This window comes from Gigantopelta aegis, chromosome 4 (assembly GCF_016097555.1).
Source record: "Gigantopelta aegis isolate Gae_Host chromosome 4, Gae_host_genome, whole genome shotgun sequence".
Classification (NCBI taxonomy): Eukaryota; Metazoa; Mollusca; class Gastropoda; order Neomphalida; family Peltospiridae; genus Gigantopelta; species Gigantopelta aegis.
In genome coordinates, this window is record NC_054702.1 from 50,759,000 (window position 1) to 50,780,054 (window position 21,055).

The 21,055-nt window shown below is 36.2% G+C and overlaps 2 protein-coding genes across 3 annotated transcripts; both read left to right on the forward strand.

Moving 5' to 3' along the window:
• Positions 1-802: 802 nt before the first annotated feature.
• LOC121370687 lies at positions 803-11,706 on the forward strand. Its single transcript, XM_041496089.1, has 7 exons — positions 803-1,008; positions 4,166-4,289; positions 4,885-5,072; positions 7,414-7,532; positions 8,444-8,488; positions 9,754-9,864; positions 10,345-11,706. The coding sequence occupies exons 2-7, from the start codon at positions 4,168-4,170 to the stop codon at positions 10,438-10,440; spliced, it is 681 nt and encodes a 226-aa protein (XP_041352023.1). The 5' UTR covers positions 803-1,008; positions 4,166-4,167; the 3' UTR covers positions 10,441-11,706.
• Positions 11,707-13,231: 1,525 nt separating this feature from the next.
• LOC121370688 lies at positions 13,232-16,963 on the forward strand. 2 transcript variants are annotated; one of them, XM_041496090.1, is made up of 2 exons: positions 13,232-13,400; positions 15,439-16,963. In XM_041496090.1, exon 2 carries the CDS (start codon positions 15,476-15,478, stop codon positions 16,502-16,504), a length of 1,029 nt encoding a protein of 342 aa, XP_041352024.1. In that variant the 5' UTR covers positions 13,232-13,400; positions 15,439-15,475; the 3' UTR covers positions 16,505-16,963. The 2 variants fall into 2 exon arrangements, with proteins under 2 accessions (XP_041352024.1, XP_041352025.1); XM_041496091.1 differs by lacking the exon at positions 13,232-13,400 and adding an exon at positions 14,148-14,262.
• Positions 16,964-21,055: the final 4,092 nt, after the last annotated feature.

Below are 21,055 nucleotides of genomic sequence, written 5' to 3' on the forward strand. Positions count from 1 at the left end.
TCTCTCTCTCTCTCTCTCTCTCTCTCTCTCTCTGTTGATATATTGTGTATAATTATTAGCTCTGTGGGAAAAAGTTAACATTATCATCAATGGGAATTGATTTAGTGCAACAAAAACCTCTTGAAGGTTGCATAGTACCAAAGAAGAGAGTACCGTGTCAAAGTTCGACGTGCACCTCAAATATTTACGGAGTAAAAGCAGCTGTGGGTGTGATTGGTAGTAATATGTGACATTGATTATTTGTGCAAATACTATTATCCATTGACAATAAATAAATACACTTTTATTTGTTATACAGTTGTTATGCAGTATATACCAGAGGTTGAAACTAATGCGGGGTACCCCCAAAAATGAAACTGCAATTTTCAGCAAAAATGACGGTTGCTATTAAAAACATAAATTAAATCTCTTAAATGATACGTGAACCCCCATTTTCTTGCAGCTAGATTAGATGTGAGGTGCCACACTTTCTATTTCTGTACTTCCTGGGTGTGTTGAAACGCTGCTTATATCAGTTTTATTAGTAAACGTTAACATTATCGGCAATAGGAATTGATTTGGTCTAATGGAACCTGAAACAACGTTCCACAAAAAAATGAAAATTGTTTGTTTTTCTTAATGTCGTACAAGAATGAAACTACAAGCACAAATTCCATTAATAAGTAATATATAAAACAACGCTTAAAAACCGACATATTTTTACAAAATATTTTTTTGTTTTATGTTGCGATGCTTTTTTGTGCCAAAATGTTGCAATTACACTGTTTTGCGACATCTCGTACGGTGGTCTTTGTATACTAATGCGATCGTGGCAAAATTCGATTTGCAAGCAAGGATAGTAGATGGTGTGAACTTGTAATTGCCAAGTGGCTTTCGGTTATGAAATAGACATGAGCAATGACAGAAAATACACAGCCAGGGAAGGATAGCGTACTAGGGCTGATAAAAGAATTGGAATAAATCTAACAGAAAGGAAAACCAGGTCGTGGTTAGGGCCGTATATCGCTGGTGAGAACAACTGACGTTTAGCCTAATAAATAAATAATAACATGTTGCCATTCTTGCAGGGTTTCTGCCAGAGGCTGAAATGGGTATGGCACCATACCCAAATTTTTTGGCAGATTTGTTTTTAAAAAGTTAACCTTTTGATCAAATTAATTAATCTTATCATTAATCTATATTTTTTTAACCCTAACCCTAAACTTAACCCATTTTCTTTCTATTAGGGGCAAACCTATTAATAGGGAAGCCTCCCATAGGCCCTACCCCCTGTTGACTGTGGTTGCATTCAATTCCATAGTGCCATACCCAAATCAGGGGCGTACCATCATCTGGACCTGGGGGGTTCGAATATGAACCAAGTGGACCTTTTTCCATTTTGTTTTTGCACCACCTGAAACTCCATATTTATAAACCTGTATGTTTTAGTACTGAAAGCGGACCATTTGCTTCAGCCTACGCCCCTGCAAATATTTCTTTCTGGCAGAAACACTGTCTTGGAAGCTTTTTCTTTTCAGTTTCTTGTTTTCCATCGTCCTTGAGAGTTGTTTCAGTTGTTAAAACTAGCAGAATTAATTTTTAACTTGACGAGGAATTGGATTTATGCATTACATATTTTAGGATGTTTTATGTTAATTTCTTTTCACAGAATCACACTGGACTTTAGCCAGACAGAAATTTGGACTGTTACATTAGTAGACAACTCTATAACAAAAACATTGAATTTCTGCCTACCACCGAGTAGGCTCAGTAGGCAAAGATTTCCACTCAAATACAGCAATTATCCTATGTTTGACATTAAACAAGTATCATACACTTTCAAGTTAGCAGATTACAAATATCTCATATATTAATCACTATGAATGAAGGAATGTTTAGGTGTCACTTATTAACCACTAATACACATACTAAAGGACGAAACTCAACAGATCCCTGGTTAAATATGTACATGTAGCTTTGCATATATAGAAAGTAAACAAGTACATGTATAACATATTTGTTAATACCCACAAAAGTTATAATTTTCAAAGAATTCACGGACTGAGTATGCATTATGTTCCCACATGCATACTAAATAAGATATATATATATATATATATATATATATACATATACATATACATATACATATACATATACATATACATATACATATACATATACATATGATACATATACATACATACATACATACATAGTAGTGCTGTACTGCTATTTTTAGTTATGAAACACGGTTGTGAATAAATTAAATTCATACAAATATATTGTTTTTGTGGTGTAGCAGCAGTTGGTTGCCAATCAGTATATATATGTACCATCCTATTCCTAAGATTTCTCCCTGAAATTTTACTTTATGTTGGTGCAAGTTTTCTATTTTGAGAAATAAAACCCCCATAAATGACATCATTTTTAAGGGAGTTAAGCCATGCTGTTTTTGACAAAACTCATACTGTTTCAACTCGTCAATTAAAGTAACGACTATAGAAAATAAAAGGAGCAAATCGTTTTTAGGATGAATGGTTAATTACTCTTGAAGTACTTGTTATGTACATGTCGTATTAATAAGGAAGTTCTGAACAGATTTAGACATACAGAAGTATTTTCATAGACAATTAATGTTTGAGTCACCAATGTTAATTAAGACTGATGCTTCCACTCACCAAAAAAAATCTGTGAACTGATTTATTTTTCACTTTCTAGTACATAATATATTAAAACATGTACATGCCATTTCTGTAAAACACCTGTTACATATCCTCATCTGATAATTGTTCTGTGTAGTAATCAATACTCACTGATGCTTTCTCGTTTATAAACATATTATTCTGTTTTTGCATGTGTATATATAAAGGTACAAGTTATACAGTATGTACATTGCATGTAGTCTTTGAATGAAAAGAAAGAAAGAAATGTTTTATTTAATGACTGCACTCAACACATTTTATTTACGGTTATATGGCATCAGACATATGATTAAGGACCACACAGATTTTGAGAGGAAACCCGCTGTCGCCACTACATGAGCTACTCTTCCGATTAGCAGCAAGGGATCTTTTATTTGTGCTTCCCACATGCAGGATAGCACAAACCATGGCCTTTGTTGATATGGATCACTTGTCAGTGCAAGTGGTTTACACCTACCCATTGAGCCTTGCGGAGCACTCACTCAGGGTTTGGAGTTGGTATCTGGATTAAAAATCCCATTCCTCGACTGGGATCCGAACCCATTACCTACCAGCCTGTAGACCAATGGCCTATCACGACGCCACTGAGGCCGTTTTTTTTAATGAAGTACGCAGGTAACGTAGAGCATGCTACCTGTGTACATGTTCCTGATAATCACTGAAGATTCAATGGATCTTAATGACTACCGTAGTCTGCATTCTAACATTCACATATTCCACTGTGATTTTCACCCTAATGAGATTGTCCTGTCCCTGTAATTTGTTCTGTTTGGTATAGTATGGGAATAAGGTGTGAAATTACATTGAATGTGATAGGTGTAATGGTGATCATCCGATCATGTTACATTGTGTACATTGTTAACTGATTCAAACTGTTAAAACCAGGTTTGTATTAATTAGTAAATTATTTGGGGTTGTTCAAATTTGTTCCAAAACTTTTGTATTTCAAATTTGTTTATTTGTTATCAAGTGTGGTATGATGTAAATTATTTTACTTAATCAAAAGATAACAAACAGCTATGTACACTGTATGCTAAAACTTAGTAAAAGTAATATGTTGGCATATATATACATGTATAGTCATATGACTGTATGCTTGCTGTCAACTTGTCTAATATGGTCTAACAATGTTGGGGTCAACTTGAACTGCCATGGATTGGATGTTTGATGTACTATTAAGGGTTGTGTTATTTTTTTATGCATTAAAATTCTATTCAAATCTCTCCTTTTTTTCTTGTTTTTAAAACGAAATATTATTACTTAATTTATAAAAATATTTAACAACTCAAAATCCATATGCTGTATTTGGATCTCCTTGTTAGTATTATTGTCACAATTCTTTTGTAATGGAGTTAAAAGAGAAGTTCATGGTTTACATTTATTGTCATGTTTGCTTAAATCCACTGCATGTTTCGGTTCCATTATTCATTGTTTTGATATTTTCTCTTTTGTAATGGTGATATCCTCATTTCCGTTTTCAGTGATGCCCATTGATCGACGGGCCTATCTCCATCTTGGCTTGTTGATGCTGGCTGTTCCTGCTCAGTATCTGGTATCGAAGTTCCTGGCAACGTCCGAGGCACACAGGAGTGAAAGTCTTAAGGGGTAGATTTATATTTCTACGGTCTTGAAGAACCCCCCCCCCCCCCCCCCCCCCCCCCCCCCCCAGTGTAAACATTATAGTCAGTCTTTAGGAGTAGATTTATAACGCTAATTATGTCTTGAAAACCCCTCCACCCATTGTAAACTTTATAGTGTACATGTACCATCTGGTGTGTATGGATCATAGGTGTATTAATTAGCATTACTGCCAAACAGCTGTATACATGTAGAAGTTGCAAATGAATCACTAATAATTTTTACCGTGATTATAACTAATATTGTCGGTAGAATGGTCGAAATACATTGTGAAATGATTTTTGGCAAGCTTATTTTGCCAGAATATCTCCAATCTTTTGCCCAAATTTTAGGATTTAGCACTAGTAGGGCAGTTGCCCCCCCCCCCCCCCCCCCCCCCCCCCCCCCCCCCCCCCCCCCCCTGCTTATGGGAAGATATATTTTGTTTTAAATAACAACTTGTGTAGTCTTGGGTTTGGAGGAATGGCTTTTGAGGTGTAATAATTTGTGTACATGTATGGTTAAAAAAACCAGTCTAATATATGTAAAGTATACATATACCGATATATCACTTTTATTTCAGTTTACTCAGTGGTGCCCTCGGTTTCAAAAACAAGTATTTGTCTTGGAACTCCTGGCACAAGTGGTGTTTAGAACTACTGGGAAAACTTCATCCTAAGCGACCAGACTTTGGGGGTCAAGATGACCCAAATGGGGAATCCCCAGCTGTTGAAGTCTTTCAGTATAGGGATCCAAAAGGATATTTTGCTCGTAAGCAGTTCGTTAAATAGTAGTTGGGACTTTACCTACCCATAAAAACTTGCAGCGGCTTAAAGTTGTTTGCCGTCATATTCCTTCTTTTTAAAGATTTTTCTATTTCTATGAATTACATACATATCCTCCTCAACTCGTCCAGTCATAACATTGCTGGAATGCAGCAACTGTATATTTTGTAATGTTTTAATGGTCATTAATGTTTTAAATAGAAATAAATTTGGAGTACACTTCATGTGTATATCTACATATTTATTTTTGTGTCACACAAACTTGTTTTGGAAAGAACTATTCCAGTTATAAGGTTATTCCAGTTATATAGTAGAAAATATATCCATTCTTGAACAAAGTAAATACTTAAAAAAATTATGTACTTGAAGCCATCCTTAAAAATAAAGTGATTTGCTGTACTTTAAATAACAGATATAACATTCAGTTTGTTGGTAGGCATTATTACAATGTCATATATCATTGTTAAATTAGAAATCTTGAGTACCTTTGTGTTTATTTAACCATCTAGATTAGATCATCCATATTATGGTTTTTTTTGTGACATGCCATTCTCCATGATCCTTTAGATGCTGTCACTAAATATAGGTAACATTAAATGTATTAATTTGCCATTAACACTAAAAATGCAAAATGCCTTCTCTATTTAGTGTCAGAAAAATCGTTGACAGGCTTGTTTGATATATTAAGGAATTTGACCAAATACATTAATTTCATACATATATATATATTTTTTTAAAAACCCAGAAGTTTATTAAAACTATAGTTATGCTTGTATTCTACATTTCGAAAGTATTTTATATGATGGGGATGCAGGTAGATTTAATTAAATTAAATTGAAAAAAAAGAAGATATAAAATCATAATATAGGTCACAAAATTATTAATTTGCCATTAACACTCAAAATGCAGTATGCTTTCTCTATTTAGTGTTAAAAACACTTGAGATAGGCTTGTTTGTCATATTAAAGTATTTGACCAAATTAGCCTACATTAATTTTATGCATGTGCCTGTATTTAAAAAAAAACCCAGAAGTTTATTAAAACTGTAGTTATATTTGTATTCTACATTAAGAATCTATTTTATATACCGTATATTAGCCAAGTTTTGAAGTCTAGAAACACTTTCCAAACGAAGAGAGTCGGCTTATACACGGAGGCAACAAATTGGAGCGTAAAATTCCGATCAAAAATACTCCCGACCGCAACTTATAAATTTTGATCAGACTGTTAGCCTTTCACAGATTATGTAACAATAATTTGTGGACAGTATAAATAAAACACCCCAGCATGCCATATTATGCAGTTTTCTGTTCTTGAATGCACTATAAGTTTGATGAGTAATAATAAAAAAATTACTTGTTTTATTGTCATTTCAATGGTTAAAACGTATTCTTTCCAACTGTCCACCATCTTTGTTTGACCTGTGCTGGGACTAGTCTTTCATATAGCAAATTTAAGATACAAAACAGTATATTTTTTTCAAACAAGTATTATATTTCTAATATTATTGTTTTGTTGGGAGGGCGCATTAAACTGTAAAGTAATGCCATAAATAAATTAAGCTCATTATTAACATTACCGACTGAAAAAACAACATGAATTTCAGGACGATAATTATTCCCACAATTGTCACATGACCATACCATATACAGTGAACAGCTGCAGTCACGGACAGCATGATCTTTTGTTTCTGTGTGTGTGGTGGGGGATTAAACATTCCTCAATGATTTTACTTTTTGCTGTCCAGTGAATAAATTAATTACTTGTGTGCAGTGATATGTTGTTACAGCTTGAATTATTTATTTTTCTGTTATGCTTTATCAGTTCTAAATTATTTTTCACGGCGTGGTAGATATTAGCATTGCCGCATTGACTGCGATCACAATTACCGTTTTTGTAATAATTAAAGGGAAAACAAATATAATGAACAAGAAAAGCACAAGTCTATTTGTTGACAGTATTATTGAAATTGATACAACATACAACTGGACAAAAGATGACTTCGGCTTATACACAAGGCCGATGATTCTGTACTAGATATTTAGGGTCAAACTAAGAGGTCGGCTTACCCAAGGAGTCTGCTAATACACTGCAATATACGGTAATGGGAATGCAGGTACATGTATTTTGATGATTATTTTTTTTAATGAAATTAAATATTTTAAAAAAATGAAAGAAAACAATTTAAAATCATAACTGCTTACTGGTAGTCCTGTGGTTGTTGAGTTACATCAAACCATTTTTGAAAAGAGACATATTTCTCAGTTTTTTTTATGTATTTGACAACTTTTAAGGTACATGTGCTACTTTAATGTCTATTTTTTCAGAATCCCTAGATCCACGCAGTCCAAGACCATCTAGTGTAAAATACAGAATAGGTCAAGTGATCCGACACAAACTCTGGGGGTACAGAGGGGTTATAATTGGCTGGGACTCCACGTGTAGAGTAAGTTCTAGCATCATATTTTAATGGCTTAGTTTGAGAGGAAAGTCAGTGTGACATACCTCCATCTACTTTACATTGGTAATTACACATAGCGACACTGCAACTTTTGCAGGATTCCATGTTTCTGTGAATCCCAGATTTTTTATTGAAAGCTTCAGATTATTAGACGGAATCCTAACAAAATAAAACCCAAATTCAACGCTTGGTAGCAGGAAAGGTGTCGTTTTCTGCATGCTTTCCCACATAGAGGATAGCACATACTAGTTTTTGATATACAAATGTATCTATCATGGCACACTGGCTGGTGTTAGTGTCTTATTCAGCTAGTCTAACAGTATGTCCCTAGTGGGACTTCACTGACTATTCAGTACTTATCAGCCTTAAGACTGATGGTATATTATAACCACTGTATTATTCGTGACACTCGAGTTATGTGATAACACGGAATAACTACAGCCATTTGGTGTTTTAACAAATTGTTGTTTTAATAGTATGAGAGAGGAAACCTGCTTCCACCACATAGGCTACTGCTATTGAATAGTACAATACATCTTTTTGAAGAACTTTGCCACAGATTAACCAGTCGTGGATAGTTAATAGGGAAAGGGAAAACCCATTCTGTCACTGGATGGGATCTATTCTATTACTTTTACATTGCCGCTGGGCCACATCCCACTCGGGACCCCAGATAATGGATGTCATCAAGTGAAACTGATCTGTTAACACCCATTTCACTGTCCACTTCATGTCAGTATCTTTTTCATGTGCATAAAGTGATGTTTCTGTATTGTTTATTTTAGGAACACTTAGCATTTTAGTGTTTCAGTTGTGAAAATGTTTTACTGTAAATAAAAATAAACTTGATACATATAATTTAAAAAAAATTAAATATTATTTTCCTCTAATCTTAGGCTCCAACCAACTGGATAAAGATGAATCATCCAAGTGACAAAGAAGTAAGTTCCGGTCAATTTTAACATTTCTTTGAGAGAAGTAAACTTAGTGAAACAGGGTTCGACAAAGCCACTGGCTCTCATTCCTGGCTAGTGAATTTGTGGTCTGGGCTAGTGGAAATTATCTACTGTATTATTATAATACATAGGGCACCTTCAAAGCTACTGTGGGTAATAGTGACTTTCTCAAACATTTACTTTCTCAAACATTTGTCGAACACTGTTTAATAGTCTGTCAATATCAGTATTATATGGCATCATTTGGAGAACATAATATTATAGTTACATTTTATAAGATCATTTTCTAATAAATTATGTATTATTATTACTGTATTTTTACCCTGCATAAACAGACCCCCGTTCCTGGATTTTTCGATGACTGTAACCAACACCTAACCTAGCCATTCGCATCTTATATTAAGCCCTGTTTATACATGAATTAAAATGCCAGATTAAATATTCCTGTATAAAATTGGCAGTTCAAGAGGTAGTGCACCTCATCCCATTCATTTTGAACGTCGTGATTTTTGTTTAACAGAATGAAACATTGATGGAATAATTAGCACCTTCTCCTTTAAAATTGGTAATAAAATGGTTGATTCCTAATTGGTTATTGTAAAGCTAAGCCATCCAGTCATAGCTTGCTGTTACATGTACATATGCAGACACCGCTTTACTAAACGGCAACTTTACAAGTCAATTATGTGTACATGTAAAATGATGTTACGAGTACACATTACCATACGCATATAGCAGTCTAAACCTCTCTGTTGTCCACAAATGATGTGTTAATAGATTTTATTGTAACCAAAATCAAAGGATATTGAATAATGGTACATCATAGGAAGAAAATAATATGGATGATCTGTACCTAATAATTATTTAAAAGATTCCTGAGACTGCAACTTAAAAACCAAAATTGAGTGGAATATTTGAAATTCTTCGCAGATTAATACATCTATTTAAATTAGCATCCATTGATCATAGAATTTATTAAACTCTTTGACATTTGGTTTCTTAAAGTGAAGGTGCCACAGATGATTTTTGCGATAATTCTCATATTGGCAAATATACTACATAGGCATCAGAAGTGGAGGATAGCATGGGAAGACTGGCACCCCCTTCACATGGAAATATCATGCATTGCCCCTTCTAGATAAAAGGTAGATTAATATATATAACTGGCCCCTCCATTTGACGGCATCTTCCGACACCTATGTACTTCTTTATGTTATTTTTGTATTATTAAACTGCCTTTCTCTTTTCAGTCTTGGAGGAATCAGCCTAACTACTCAATCCTCGTTGACAACCGCGATCGCCAAGTTCCACAGATAACATACATACCACAAGACAATATAGAAGTGATCGTCAATATGCAAGTTAGTTTCAAAATTTTATAATGCTCTGAACGTTTTATTAAGGATTTTAGAATGAAATTCACAAAGATATGGAAATGTGAATAATATAAACTTTTTTGTTAGACTGTCCATGGAAACAAATTCTTAGGGTATTTCTGATATGTTCTGTGTATCTAACAGTTACTTAGGAAAAAAAGTAACTATCGTGTTTCCTGGGGGTTTTTATCAATAACTTTTAATAATGTCATAATGCCTTTGTTTTATGTCTCTTTTAAAATACTTGTCTTTCAGATTTCCAACTGTTCATTATGGCATTAATGTTTCAAAGTTTAGACAATCTTGAAGGTCTGTTCACTCTTATTTATATTTTCTTTTGTTACTCCCTTATCTCTTAAAACTTGTTGTTTTTTTAACAATATTAATAGTTGTTAATGGTTCCTTATTCTAATTTGAATATTTTTATTAGTTATACAGAAAGAATCTGATTTGATTTCTTTTCAGGTGATACACCCCATTTTAGAAGATTACTTTGAAACATTCGATGGTGCTCAGTACATAGCCCGGCCATTTTTAAAAGCTGTCTACCCACATGATTGAAAAACATGGAGATATGTGCTGCAATGTATTCATGTATATATGTGTGTATTTATGTTCACGACCAGACTGATGATGGGGATTTTTAATTATGTTTTTGTGAATGGTAATTATTATGGACAAACCTTGTCAGTGGTTTAATTTCTCACTTTTCTGGGTAATTGGTCAGTTCCTGCATTTCGCTGCTTGCATCAAACTGTCAACCGTTTTGACCAAGATGAGTTTGCTTGCTTTGTAAGATGTTTCCGACTAAAAGAACCTTTGTAATGACTCAGTTATGACTCAAATTACATATTAAGTATATTTTCTTGTTTAAAATGCCAGTCACAAGTGTTTGTTTTCACAATCTGTGTATTCGAGACTGCGTTCATGAATGGCTGAGAATCCATTCTCGTCACACCACTGTGCGAGGTAGTGTGGAATTTGAGAACCGTAACATGAACACATTCTCATCTCTTGAAAACCTTTCGGACCACATTCCCTGCACCAGACAGAAATGTGGTTCTTGTTCTAATGGTTGTAGTAGATAAAATTTCAGTTTGCTTCCTAATATATATTACTGGAAGTAAATTCAACTTTGGGTTACTACAGACATTAAGACACCAAGAACACCTTGTATATGTAACAGAAAAATGTATCTCCACTGAGGGGTTTTGAACCACAGACCTTTATGATATCAGTCTAGGATCGATCACCGTCGGTAGGCACATTGGGCTATTTCTCATTTCAGCCAGTGCACCACGACTGGTATATCAAAATTGTGGTATGTGCTATCTTGTCTCAGGGATGGTGCATATAAAAGAACCCTTGATACTAATGGAAAAAAAATTGACATCCAGTAGCCGATGATTAATAAATCAATGTGCTCTAGTGTTGTCAAACAAAACAAACTACAACTACTTCTTCTAAGTACGAGTCTAGCACTCTACCAATTGAGCTAATAGGGAAATTGAGGCAGTATTTACCAGAAACATGTTACAGTAGCAGCAAACTCTGGACAAAAATAAGATCCCTCCAGTGAAATCATGTTTGGTGTGTAAATGTGTATATTTAAACCAGTTATTATTTTTATTGGTATTTGGTGTCCAAGTGAAATACAGATAATTTGTTGTCTATGTATATAATTTTGTGATTTACAAATAATATTGTGACAGATAATTCTATGTGTGTGGAGTATTTGTGATGTGTTATATTTTATAAATTAATGCATAATATTTACAATGTCACTGTACATTCAAATGCAATAAAAAGAGGAAGTACAAGTTGTTATTCTTATTAATGTGTTAATTTCTTAAACCAATACAGAAGCTACAGCAAATTTGTGAAACTGTTGACATTGACTTAAATTTGCAGAATGTTTTCTATGCCAACACCACAGACCTTAAGATCTCAATCAATTTGAGCACAGCAAGTGTTTTTGTTGAGAGAACAGCGAGGTCCTTTTAGTACTCTAATGCTACTAAATACTGCTGGAGGGTTGTAGATATTAAATGCATTTCAAGTTATTTTAATCAAATTAAAGCCTTCATTATTTGGGTGTGTTTATTTTTTGCCTACTTATATTTGGCACAACGTTTATCACCTTGACTTTGGTGCAATTAAAGGCTTGTGCAACACTGTTTTCTGGGAAGTATCATGGCAACTGACCTAATATACGGCCAGAAAAATATTGCCTGAAAATATATGCATAAGCTATTATACATGTCCTGAAAAGTACCCATACTATATTCAGTCACTACATAAAATTGTCATATCCCAGTTGTTACCAGTATTTCAGGATATTATTGAATTTTGGCTACATGGCTATAGATAAAAATACAATAAAACCCTTAATCTGTGTTCATGCCAAGGGAAATGTTTATAAAGTGGTAAATGTTTGCTAAAAATTAATTGGCCACTGTGTATGCTTAACTAGTATAAATCTGTGACTGCCTTTAACAGGTTAACATAACAGCCCTGACTTTTCAAAAAAGGGGGATTTTCCTTTGGTACACAGTTTAATAAGTGATCAAACTTACAAACTGCAATTTCTGGACGTTTATCATGGCCTGTTGTTTGTTTGCAGAAACCAGCCATTAAAATGTTAATACAGTTACGTTTTCATTTCCAGGATATTTAGTAGGCCTAATGATGAATCCTATAATAAGCAAACACTAGCATAATTTTGATTAGGTTTTTATGATAGTAGTAAATGAGACCCGTGGGAATCTAAACGTATTGGTGGCAAAATCGCATACATTCTCAATTATTAAGTCTTTTTGTTCATAAACAACTAAATAGCATGACCTCTCGGGCCCAGAGCTGTCTGGAGGGAAGTAGTGGGGAGGAGTGCATACAAATAAATTACTATTGATTGTTGTTGGCAAATGTAGACAAACTTCATGACATTTATGAGCAGAAAGGTTTTGCTCCCACTAATGGTGACGTTTTTAATTGTAGAATTATTGGAAGGCTAAAAGAATTAATGGACTATCCACATAGGGCGCATCCACCATTCATTGCATGTTTAAGGCGCGGGTGCGTGTGTGTGTGTGTGTGTGTAACTATAATATGTTTCTACAATTTACACATGATAAATAGCCTACGCGAGATTGACCGTTTCAAAGATATGAACACGGTCTGAGTCGTAGGCCTACCTATTACTTAGGGGCAAGAAGGCAGCTGCACCCTTAGAAAAAATTAAAAAGTGGCCTTTTAGTTGCAAAATGACCTCTTCGTCTACTTAAGTCAAGAAGACCCTTTGCAGCGGTTACATAGGCTTAATCAAGTTAATGATGTCATATGTTTTGCCACGGCGTGACGTCATACTTGAATGTGCATTGAATATGTTTACAAAAATAATTAATAATGTAAATGAAGCTGTTGCTCTAATATAGACCCAACAATTGTGTTGGCTAGTTCTAGTTACATTTTGTTAGTGTTCATGTACTCTGCAGTTCATCCAGAACGAATTTCGATATGGGGTAAGTTTTTGACGCATGTAGGCAGGCCTATGTAATATACATATAGGTCAATACATTTAAAAATTCAAGTTTATGCGCAGCAATTGATCATCACCGAGTAATATTGTTCATATTTGACCACATGAAATATTACTTTGTACAAAACAATTGGACAGTATTAATGTTAACGGACCAATGGCTTTGTAAAAAAAAAAAAATATGACGTCATGATGAATGGTCAAATCGACATTTGAGGAGGGGGAACACTATCTTAATCGTGTAATGGAGGGGTGGGGGGGGGGCACAAGCCAACTTTTTATCTTTATTTATCTAGAGTAGGACCTGGGGCAGCCTCCATAGACTCCGCCCCAGGTCCACAATTAAAAAAAAAAATTATTTTGTCGTCAATAATTTCATTGTTGTCTGGCATTTGATCTACGTTCTGTTACGCAATTTTCATTCGACGCATACCGTGTTCAGCAAGTGACAGGGATTCATTTAGTTAGACCCTGTCCTCACGTAAGCTATGTATGTAGGCCTATACGTGGGTAACCCTAGCTGTGTATTATCGTATGATAAAAGTCAGACGAGGGGGAGAGGTGTTGGGGGGGGGGGGGGAGCCCCATACCAATGCTCACTTAATCTTCAATATGCCCGAGTGGTCTTTTTATGTTGAGCGACACTTTATCGATAGCATTCAAAACGTATGTTTGCATTGTTACCTTCAATTATAATGTGCATAGGCTTTATCGGGGCAACGGATGAATCGTGCATTGTCGAAATGTTTAAATGTGCTTCGGGTTAATTTAATAGCACTATTATACAGTGCCTATTTCTTTCAGTTTCAAAAATTTGGTGAGACCACAATAATATTATGTTAAAGGTAAGTGACGACTGTGTAATATATCGATCTTCAAGCCATGCGCATCCGTAACAGTATAGTTAGGGTTGCCTCACAATTATTAACATTACGAGAATATAAACGTACATCAGGTAGGGGGGGGGGGGGGGGGGGGGGGGGGGGGGGGGGGGGACGTGTGTGTGTAGGGGGGTAATTTAAACTCTAATTAGAAGAGGTTGTATGTTCTGAGTTTAGAATTATTGTTTTGAATAGTATCTGACCAGATTTGTATATCTTTTGACTGGAATTCTTGTTTCAACTTTAATGTATTTTTGAGAGAATATACAGAGCCTTGACTGTCCCATATTTGAATAAAGCCGAACTAACAAATAGGCCTATGCCTTAATTGGAAATGCAGTGTATAAAATATGAAAGATAATCCAGTAACAGATCCAGTAGTCCTATTGAAATGGGATCCTACTTTCCAGCCTTCTTTGTATCTGTCAATTATCTGAGGAAAGCCAACCAGAATAATTTAAGTCCCAGGACCTGTATTTATAAAACCATATTTTGGACTCGAGATGTGTCCCCAATTTTTAACTAGGCCCATAGGTTTTGGGGTTTTTTTTTTTTTTACAGACGTCTCTTTATGAAAGCCTTGTTTCCGGGCTTTAAAACTTTTTTGAAGAACTGGCATGGGATAGCATTTAGATTCGACGAATAAAAAAACCTTAAAATCAGTTTACATAACGTGATTTAAGGAACTCATATCGCGATAAAAAAAAATATATAAATATATTTTAAAATCTGATAATACCGTTAGATTACAGATCGAGAAAGAGGAGAAATTCCAGTTTACCCTAATTAAGGAGGAAAAATTTGGTATTTTGTTTTAATATATCATTTACTCAAACTGACTCGTGGTTCTTTATTCTATTTTAATATGCTATAGTATGTTTTATAGCCGACCAAGTCATAAAAATCGTTTTCACTTGCTTCTCCGTGTGTTTTCGTTTTATTAAGTAAATATGTTGCACATGCTTCTGTCCTGTCCATACTGCACTCTAGGATATTTAACATACTAGATATAAAGAACACGATTGGCTGTGCACTTTAAACCATAACATATGTTGTTATAAGATGTGTCACAAATTGAATGATAAAAATCTACACATGTAGTAATAATTAATGTGGTGTTGTTTTTATTTTTTCATACAGATAACAATACACGTCGTGTACGTTTAATTTTAATCCAATGGAATTGCCAACATTTGTGAAAAACAAGAGAGCACGGCCGAGGCGCTTTGAAAAGATGTTACTGGCAAACATCGTCGAGGATAAAGTCCTGGAAAGAAGACTCACAGATATCTGTAACAAATCCAATCGCCGAATGAAGGAACTTGATTTAGAGTGCAATGAGATGAAGAACGAGATGAAATTAAATCAGAGAAATCTCTCATTAACCAACACTCGTACCTTGGTACCACCAACCAAAACATTGTCGTGGTCCCCTCAACTTGAAGCTAGAATTCAGAAAAATCCCGTGAGCAAATACCTGCTAACTGAGTACACGCGAACTGCAGAGGTTATTCCGTCCATACTGCACTCTCTTTCTGCAAAAGAGGAGGAAGCAAAGCAAGAAGTGAAACCTGGCTTGTCCAGACCAGGGACGCCCGCCACAGAGACTTCTTGTGAGCCGGATATTAGGAAAATTCTCAGACTAGCCAAAAATGTACGAAAGCTTCACGAGCATATGGAGATTAGAAAGCAGAGGGTTAATTACGGGGCCAGACTTAACTTTAAAAACATGCTACGACTGAATGCAGAGAAGAAAGGCGAGTCCGACATCTACACTGATGGCGCGTGCTCTCTCCTACGGAGGAAGATGTTGAAGATGAGACGAAACAGTCTACCATCTCTTCCAGACACGACATCGAGCTCGATCAATGTATTCAAGCATAATATCTCGTTACCGTTGATAAACCCACGTCCTCCCATCGATCAGTCGGCGTATGTGTTGTCTAGGGCAAAATCCCTGCCTCTGTCTCTGCCTCTGCCTCTCAACCATTCGAGAGGCACTCTGACGACATATAGCGGCTCAGAAGGTCGTCTCTCGACGAAGGAAGACCCTGCATCGGTTAAAAAGCAAATGTTTGCACAGCGGAAAGTGTCCGAAGAAATCAAGAACTACGACAAGATTCTAACGAAAATAAACTCGTTCCTTGGTGATGTTCGTCTCAAACGATTCAGTTCGACAGTTTCACAGAACTCAGTATCAAAGTGAAGTGTCACTTACAATGTACAGATTAACTGATTAAATATGTTTAATTAAACTTTTGTGTGCATGCGCGCATGCGTGTGTGTGTACGTGGCTGCACGTATACGTGTGTGTGTGTGTGTGTGTGTGCGTTGGGGGGGGGGGGGGGGGGGGGGGCAGGAATTCTTACAAGTACGTGAACATAGGCTGGGAGAGGGGGAGGCTGACTGATTTTCTAGAGGGGTTTGGGGCATACTCTCCCGGAAAGTTTTGAAACTAAACTTAGATGTTCAAAAATGCATTTTCCTGCATTCTACAAATAAAATTCATCATCACAACTGCTGATAAATTGGAACACGCTTTACAATTAGAGTCGTAAATATTATTAAAAATAATCGAATTACTATGTAGGAAAATTGTGAAAACTTGATGTTCTAAGATGCAATTTCCTCGATATCCTTTCTTCCAATAAATTAATAATGGCAAGTGTTGCTAAATGCCAGTATTTTAAATATGTATACTATAACTGGTCAAATAATTTCATGTCTAGATCTACGGGGGGGGGGGGGGGGGGGGGCGCTTGTCCCTATTGCCCCTACATACGCCCATGTGTGTGCTTGCGCGCCCTCTGTAATTTATTTTACAATGAGATCGCTTATTTTTTTAAAGCCATCGAAAATCAGTGCAAACTGTCAATAGCTTAAACATAAAGTACATCTAGATTGCATTTCTGTTTATCTTTTTACATTAAGTAAAAGTCCCGGGTATAGGTTTAATATTTATAAGCTTTGATGATACATACTTTGGTTCTGTTGACTTCAGTTCCTAATCTGGGTAACATACATTCTGAGCGCCATATCGATGATATCGTATTGACATCAACAGCAAGTCCTTTGAATGTATCAGCACTGAGCCATACGACATTTGTTATGTTGTCCTATAGCGTAACCAGTTGATAATAGCACGAGTCTATTGTCAGTATTGAAATTAACTGAGTTTTTGCTATGAAGTAGTACTTAAACTTTCGATTAGACTATATTGCAGCTTTAATTATTATTATTAGTAGTAGTAGTAGTAGTAGTAGTAGCTGCAGCAGCAGCAGCAGCAGCAGCAGCAGCAGTAGTAGTAGTTATTTACATGTATGCTGCATGGTACGGCAAAATTATGCTTTCAAGGATATTCAAGTCCACTAGCTCTATTCCGGGATTACATATCAGGATAAAGCAAGAACGCTTTGTTTTAAAATTTGTCAGGTTCTGACAAACAAAGGGTGGTCAAGTATTGTGTCTAAAATACACATCATTATCTATATCTGACGCCACGGGCCTTCGGTTCAATCCTTTTCAAACCCACGCATAACATTAAACTTACATGTTAATCATGACCAGTACAAATCCTACAAGAAGACATCCGACACCTCATCCGAAACGGCTGACTGTTTCAGCTAGATAAGAGTGTAGGTTTTTTCTTTCAGTTTGCATACAGCTGGAAATATAAACTTTAACTCCAAAACAACCAAACTAAAGGCCTGTATCATCTTATAATTTATAAGGTGGTGTGTATTTTAGTACAGTACTTAATTAACGATCTCATACTGTGTTATGCACTGCCTTCGTTATCCATGCAGGAACGGAGACTGTTAGCAGCCTTGTTTGACCCCGGTCTTTACTTGTGTGTGAAATCGTAAGTATAAATTAATCGAATCCACGCATGGTCTTTGAATAATTAACTCGAGATTATCAAAATTGTGATGTGCTGAAAATATGATGTCTTGTCGTAAACACGCATGGCTTTTCTTAAGAATACTTGGCTGAAAGTAGAAAGTTCATTCACACACAAACATCTACGTCAGGCATTTCACAGTCGAACCTGTCTATGGCGGCCATTCAAGGCATCACGCAAAAGTGGTTGTCATAGAGAGGTGGCCGTCATATCATAAGATTTCATCGTTATGCTAGAACTGTTTCTCAATAAGAAAAATAAAAACAAATACCTATCTACAACCAATTTTAATTTTATTATATGGAGAAAAAAAAAAGGAGTTTCATAACACAATTAAAATAACGGACCACTGTTCTGCAAATTAAAGTCACTGGTCAACATTTACTGTTCATTTGCTAAAGAAGTCATCTTGCTCAATAGTTAACTCCAGTTGGTTTAAAAAAAATAGTTTAACGACACCACTGGAGCACATTGATTAATTAATCATCAGCTATTGGATGTCAAACATTTGGTAATTCTGGCACGTAGTCATCAGAGGTAAACCGCTACATATTTCATAATGTAATGTCATGTCATAGGGTTTTACGTGCACATTCAGAACAAGCTGTTGTAGCGCACGCCTGTCGTGGGCACAAGAGCCGGCTCCTCCGTCCATGACAGGAAAGGTGTGGGGGGGGGGGGGGGGAGAGGAGGGACCGCCTGCACTGGCAGGTGCAAGGGAGCACCAGCAGCCCGATCAAATCGGCAGCAGGCGGGTGGGGGTGGTGGTGGTGCTATGGAATTTGAATGGAGCAGTTAAATGCCAAGGAGAAAAGGGTGCGCAATTTTGATTGAGGGAATTTGGCGCAATTTTGAACGTTCGGTCGAAAGGTAAATGGCCGAGCTAATATAGGTTTTGATATTAGGGAATCGAGAGTAGCTCGTTAATTTTAGACCTTTACGATGCTGTGGTGTTGCCCATAAGGCCCTTATAAGGGCCTGACCACTTTTGGTCGAGGCATCACTAAGTACCAAGTTATTACCAGCAGCAAGTATTGGGGGTTTGTTTGGGGGAGGCCGATATTCTTTTGTTCAGTTTCCCCCGGGTTCATTGCAATTGTGTACTCGGAACGGTATTCTTTTCATAATGCAGAAATGGATCTTTTATATACACCTTCCCACAGACAGTGCACTGGCTGGAACGAAAACAAGCCCAGTGCGCAAACCAGGCCTCCTAGTCACTTGTACATATTAAAATATAGGAATTTGCATACCAAAATATAGGAGTTTTATAGGAATTTTGAGGTCAAATATAGGAGTTTTATAGGAAAATTTGGATCGATCATCATGATTATAGGCATTTTACACGGATTTCTAAAGACGTTTACATTACTAATGGTATGTTCTTACCTTGCGTATGTACACAAGATACCATCTACTACCTTGCCAGCAGTCCGTTGAAAGTTGGTGCATCTTGTATCAGGTATAATAAATCCTCCTCACCTCATCAGGTGAGCAGGATCTTGATTGGCACTTGATACAGATCTCCCACATACAAAGCATCTTCTGAATTTCTGACAGACGGGGATCAATCCCAAGCCGACCAAGCATCAAGCGAGAGCTTTACCACTGGGCTACGTCCCGCCCCTCAGTTGGTTTAAGAAATACGACTCTTTCAACAACTGATTTTAATGATTACCGCCGATTATATCTCCTGTTTTAATAACCACACGGTAAAACGCCTAGTAATTATCAAATGCCAACATGCACTAGTCACTACACTGATCTACCGATTGCCGCCAAATACCCTTATTCAAACATCTGTGTAGCCTTCAATAGTCAGAAGATTAAAGGTGTGCTGACTTACCAAAACTAAAGACTAACGATACTTGTATATATATAACAGTGCAATCAAAGTATGTGATATTTTTCAGATCACATTCTTTAAGAATTTGATAACTTTGCAAATTAGATGTAAATTAATCGAGGTCACGTCACTAGGTTTATTGACATTTAAGCAAACGTACTTGGGTGACACTCCATAATTGACGTAAGGATATGTACTACCCCCCCCCCCCTTCATAATAGACCAATACTAGTATATTTGTGAATAAGTATTGACAAAGAGCAAAGGGTTTTCTGAGATGGTGAAGAGGGGTGCTCTAAAATTTACTTGAAACCATTCAAAAGCGTAGCTCCCCCAACACCTAGCCAAATGCCACACATTTATGTAATTATACTGTGTCTTGTTAGGTCCAAAACACACGAAGTTAGATCTGGCGAGTATTGAAAAAAAAACCCCACTAAATTGAAATTGACAAAACACACCGCAATCTTGCGCAAACTACAAATTTGGCAACAGACGACATAGAACATGCGTTATATTTTCACCTGCGAGATTGGCAGGCTACACACTGCTAGAGTCTTACTTTTTAATTTTTCTTAATAAACAACAGGAAAGGCAATAATCAATGTGGATACTATCACTGTCTTTGCCACACTCACCAGACCCAGACCCAGACCCAGACCCAGCGTCAGTGTGCAGAGGTGCAGAAAGTACTCGCTTGCTCGCCAAATGCGAGAGAAAATTCTGACGGACGAGCTACAAAATGAAACTACCAGTCCTACGGACGATCTCTTTCTCTTTTTTTATTGGATTGACTGTCGTACCAGTGTAAAGAGTCATTTCGTATCCGTCATTTCGTACCAGTATATAGCAAGTGAATCGGCCGTATCATAAAAGCAGTTGTACTGCATTTCTGCCACAAAGATGCAATGTTTTTTGTTTGTTTTTTTTGTTTAAATTTAGGCATAAGATGGAAATCGCGGAATCATGGGTGCGCAATACGGTCAAAAATAGAAACGAAAGATTCCATA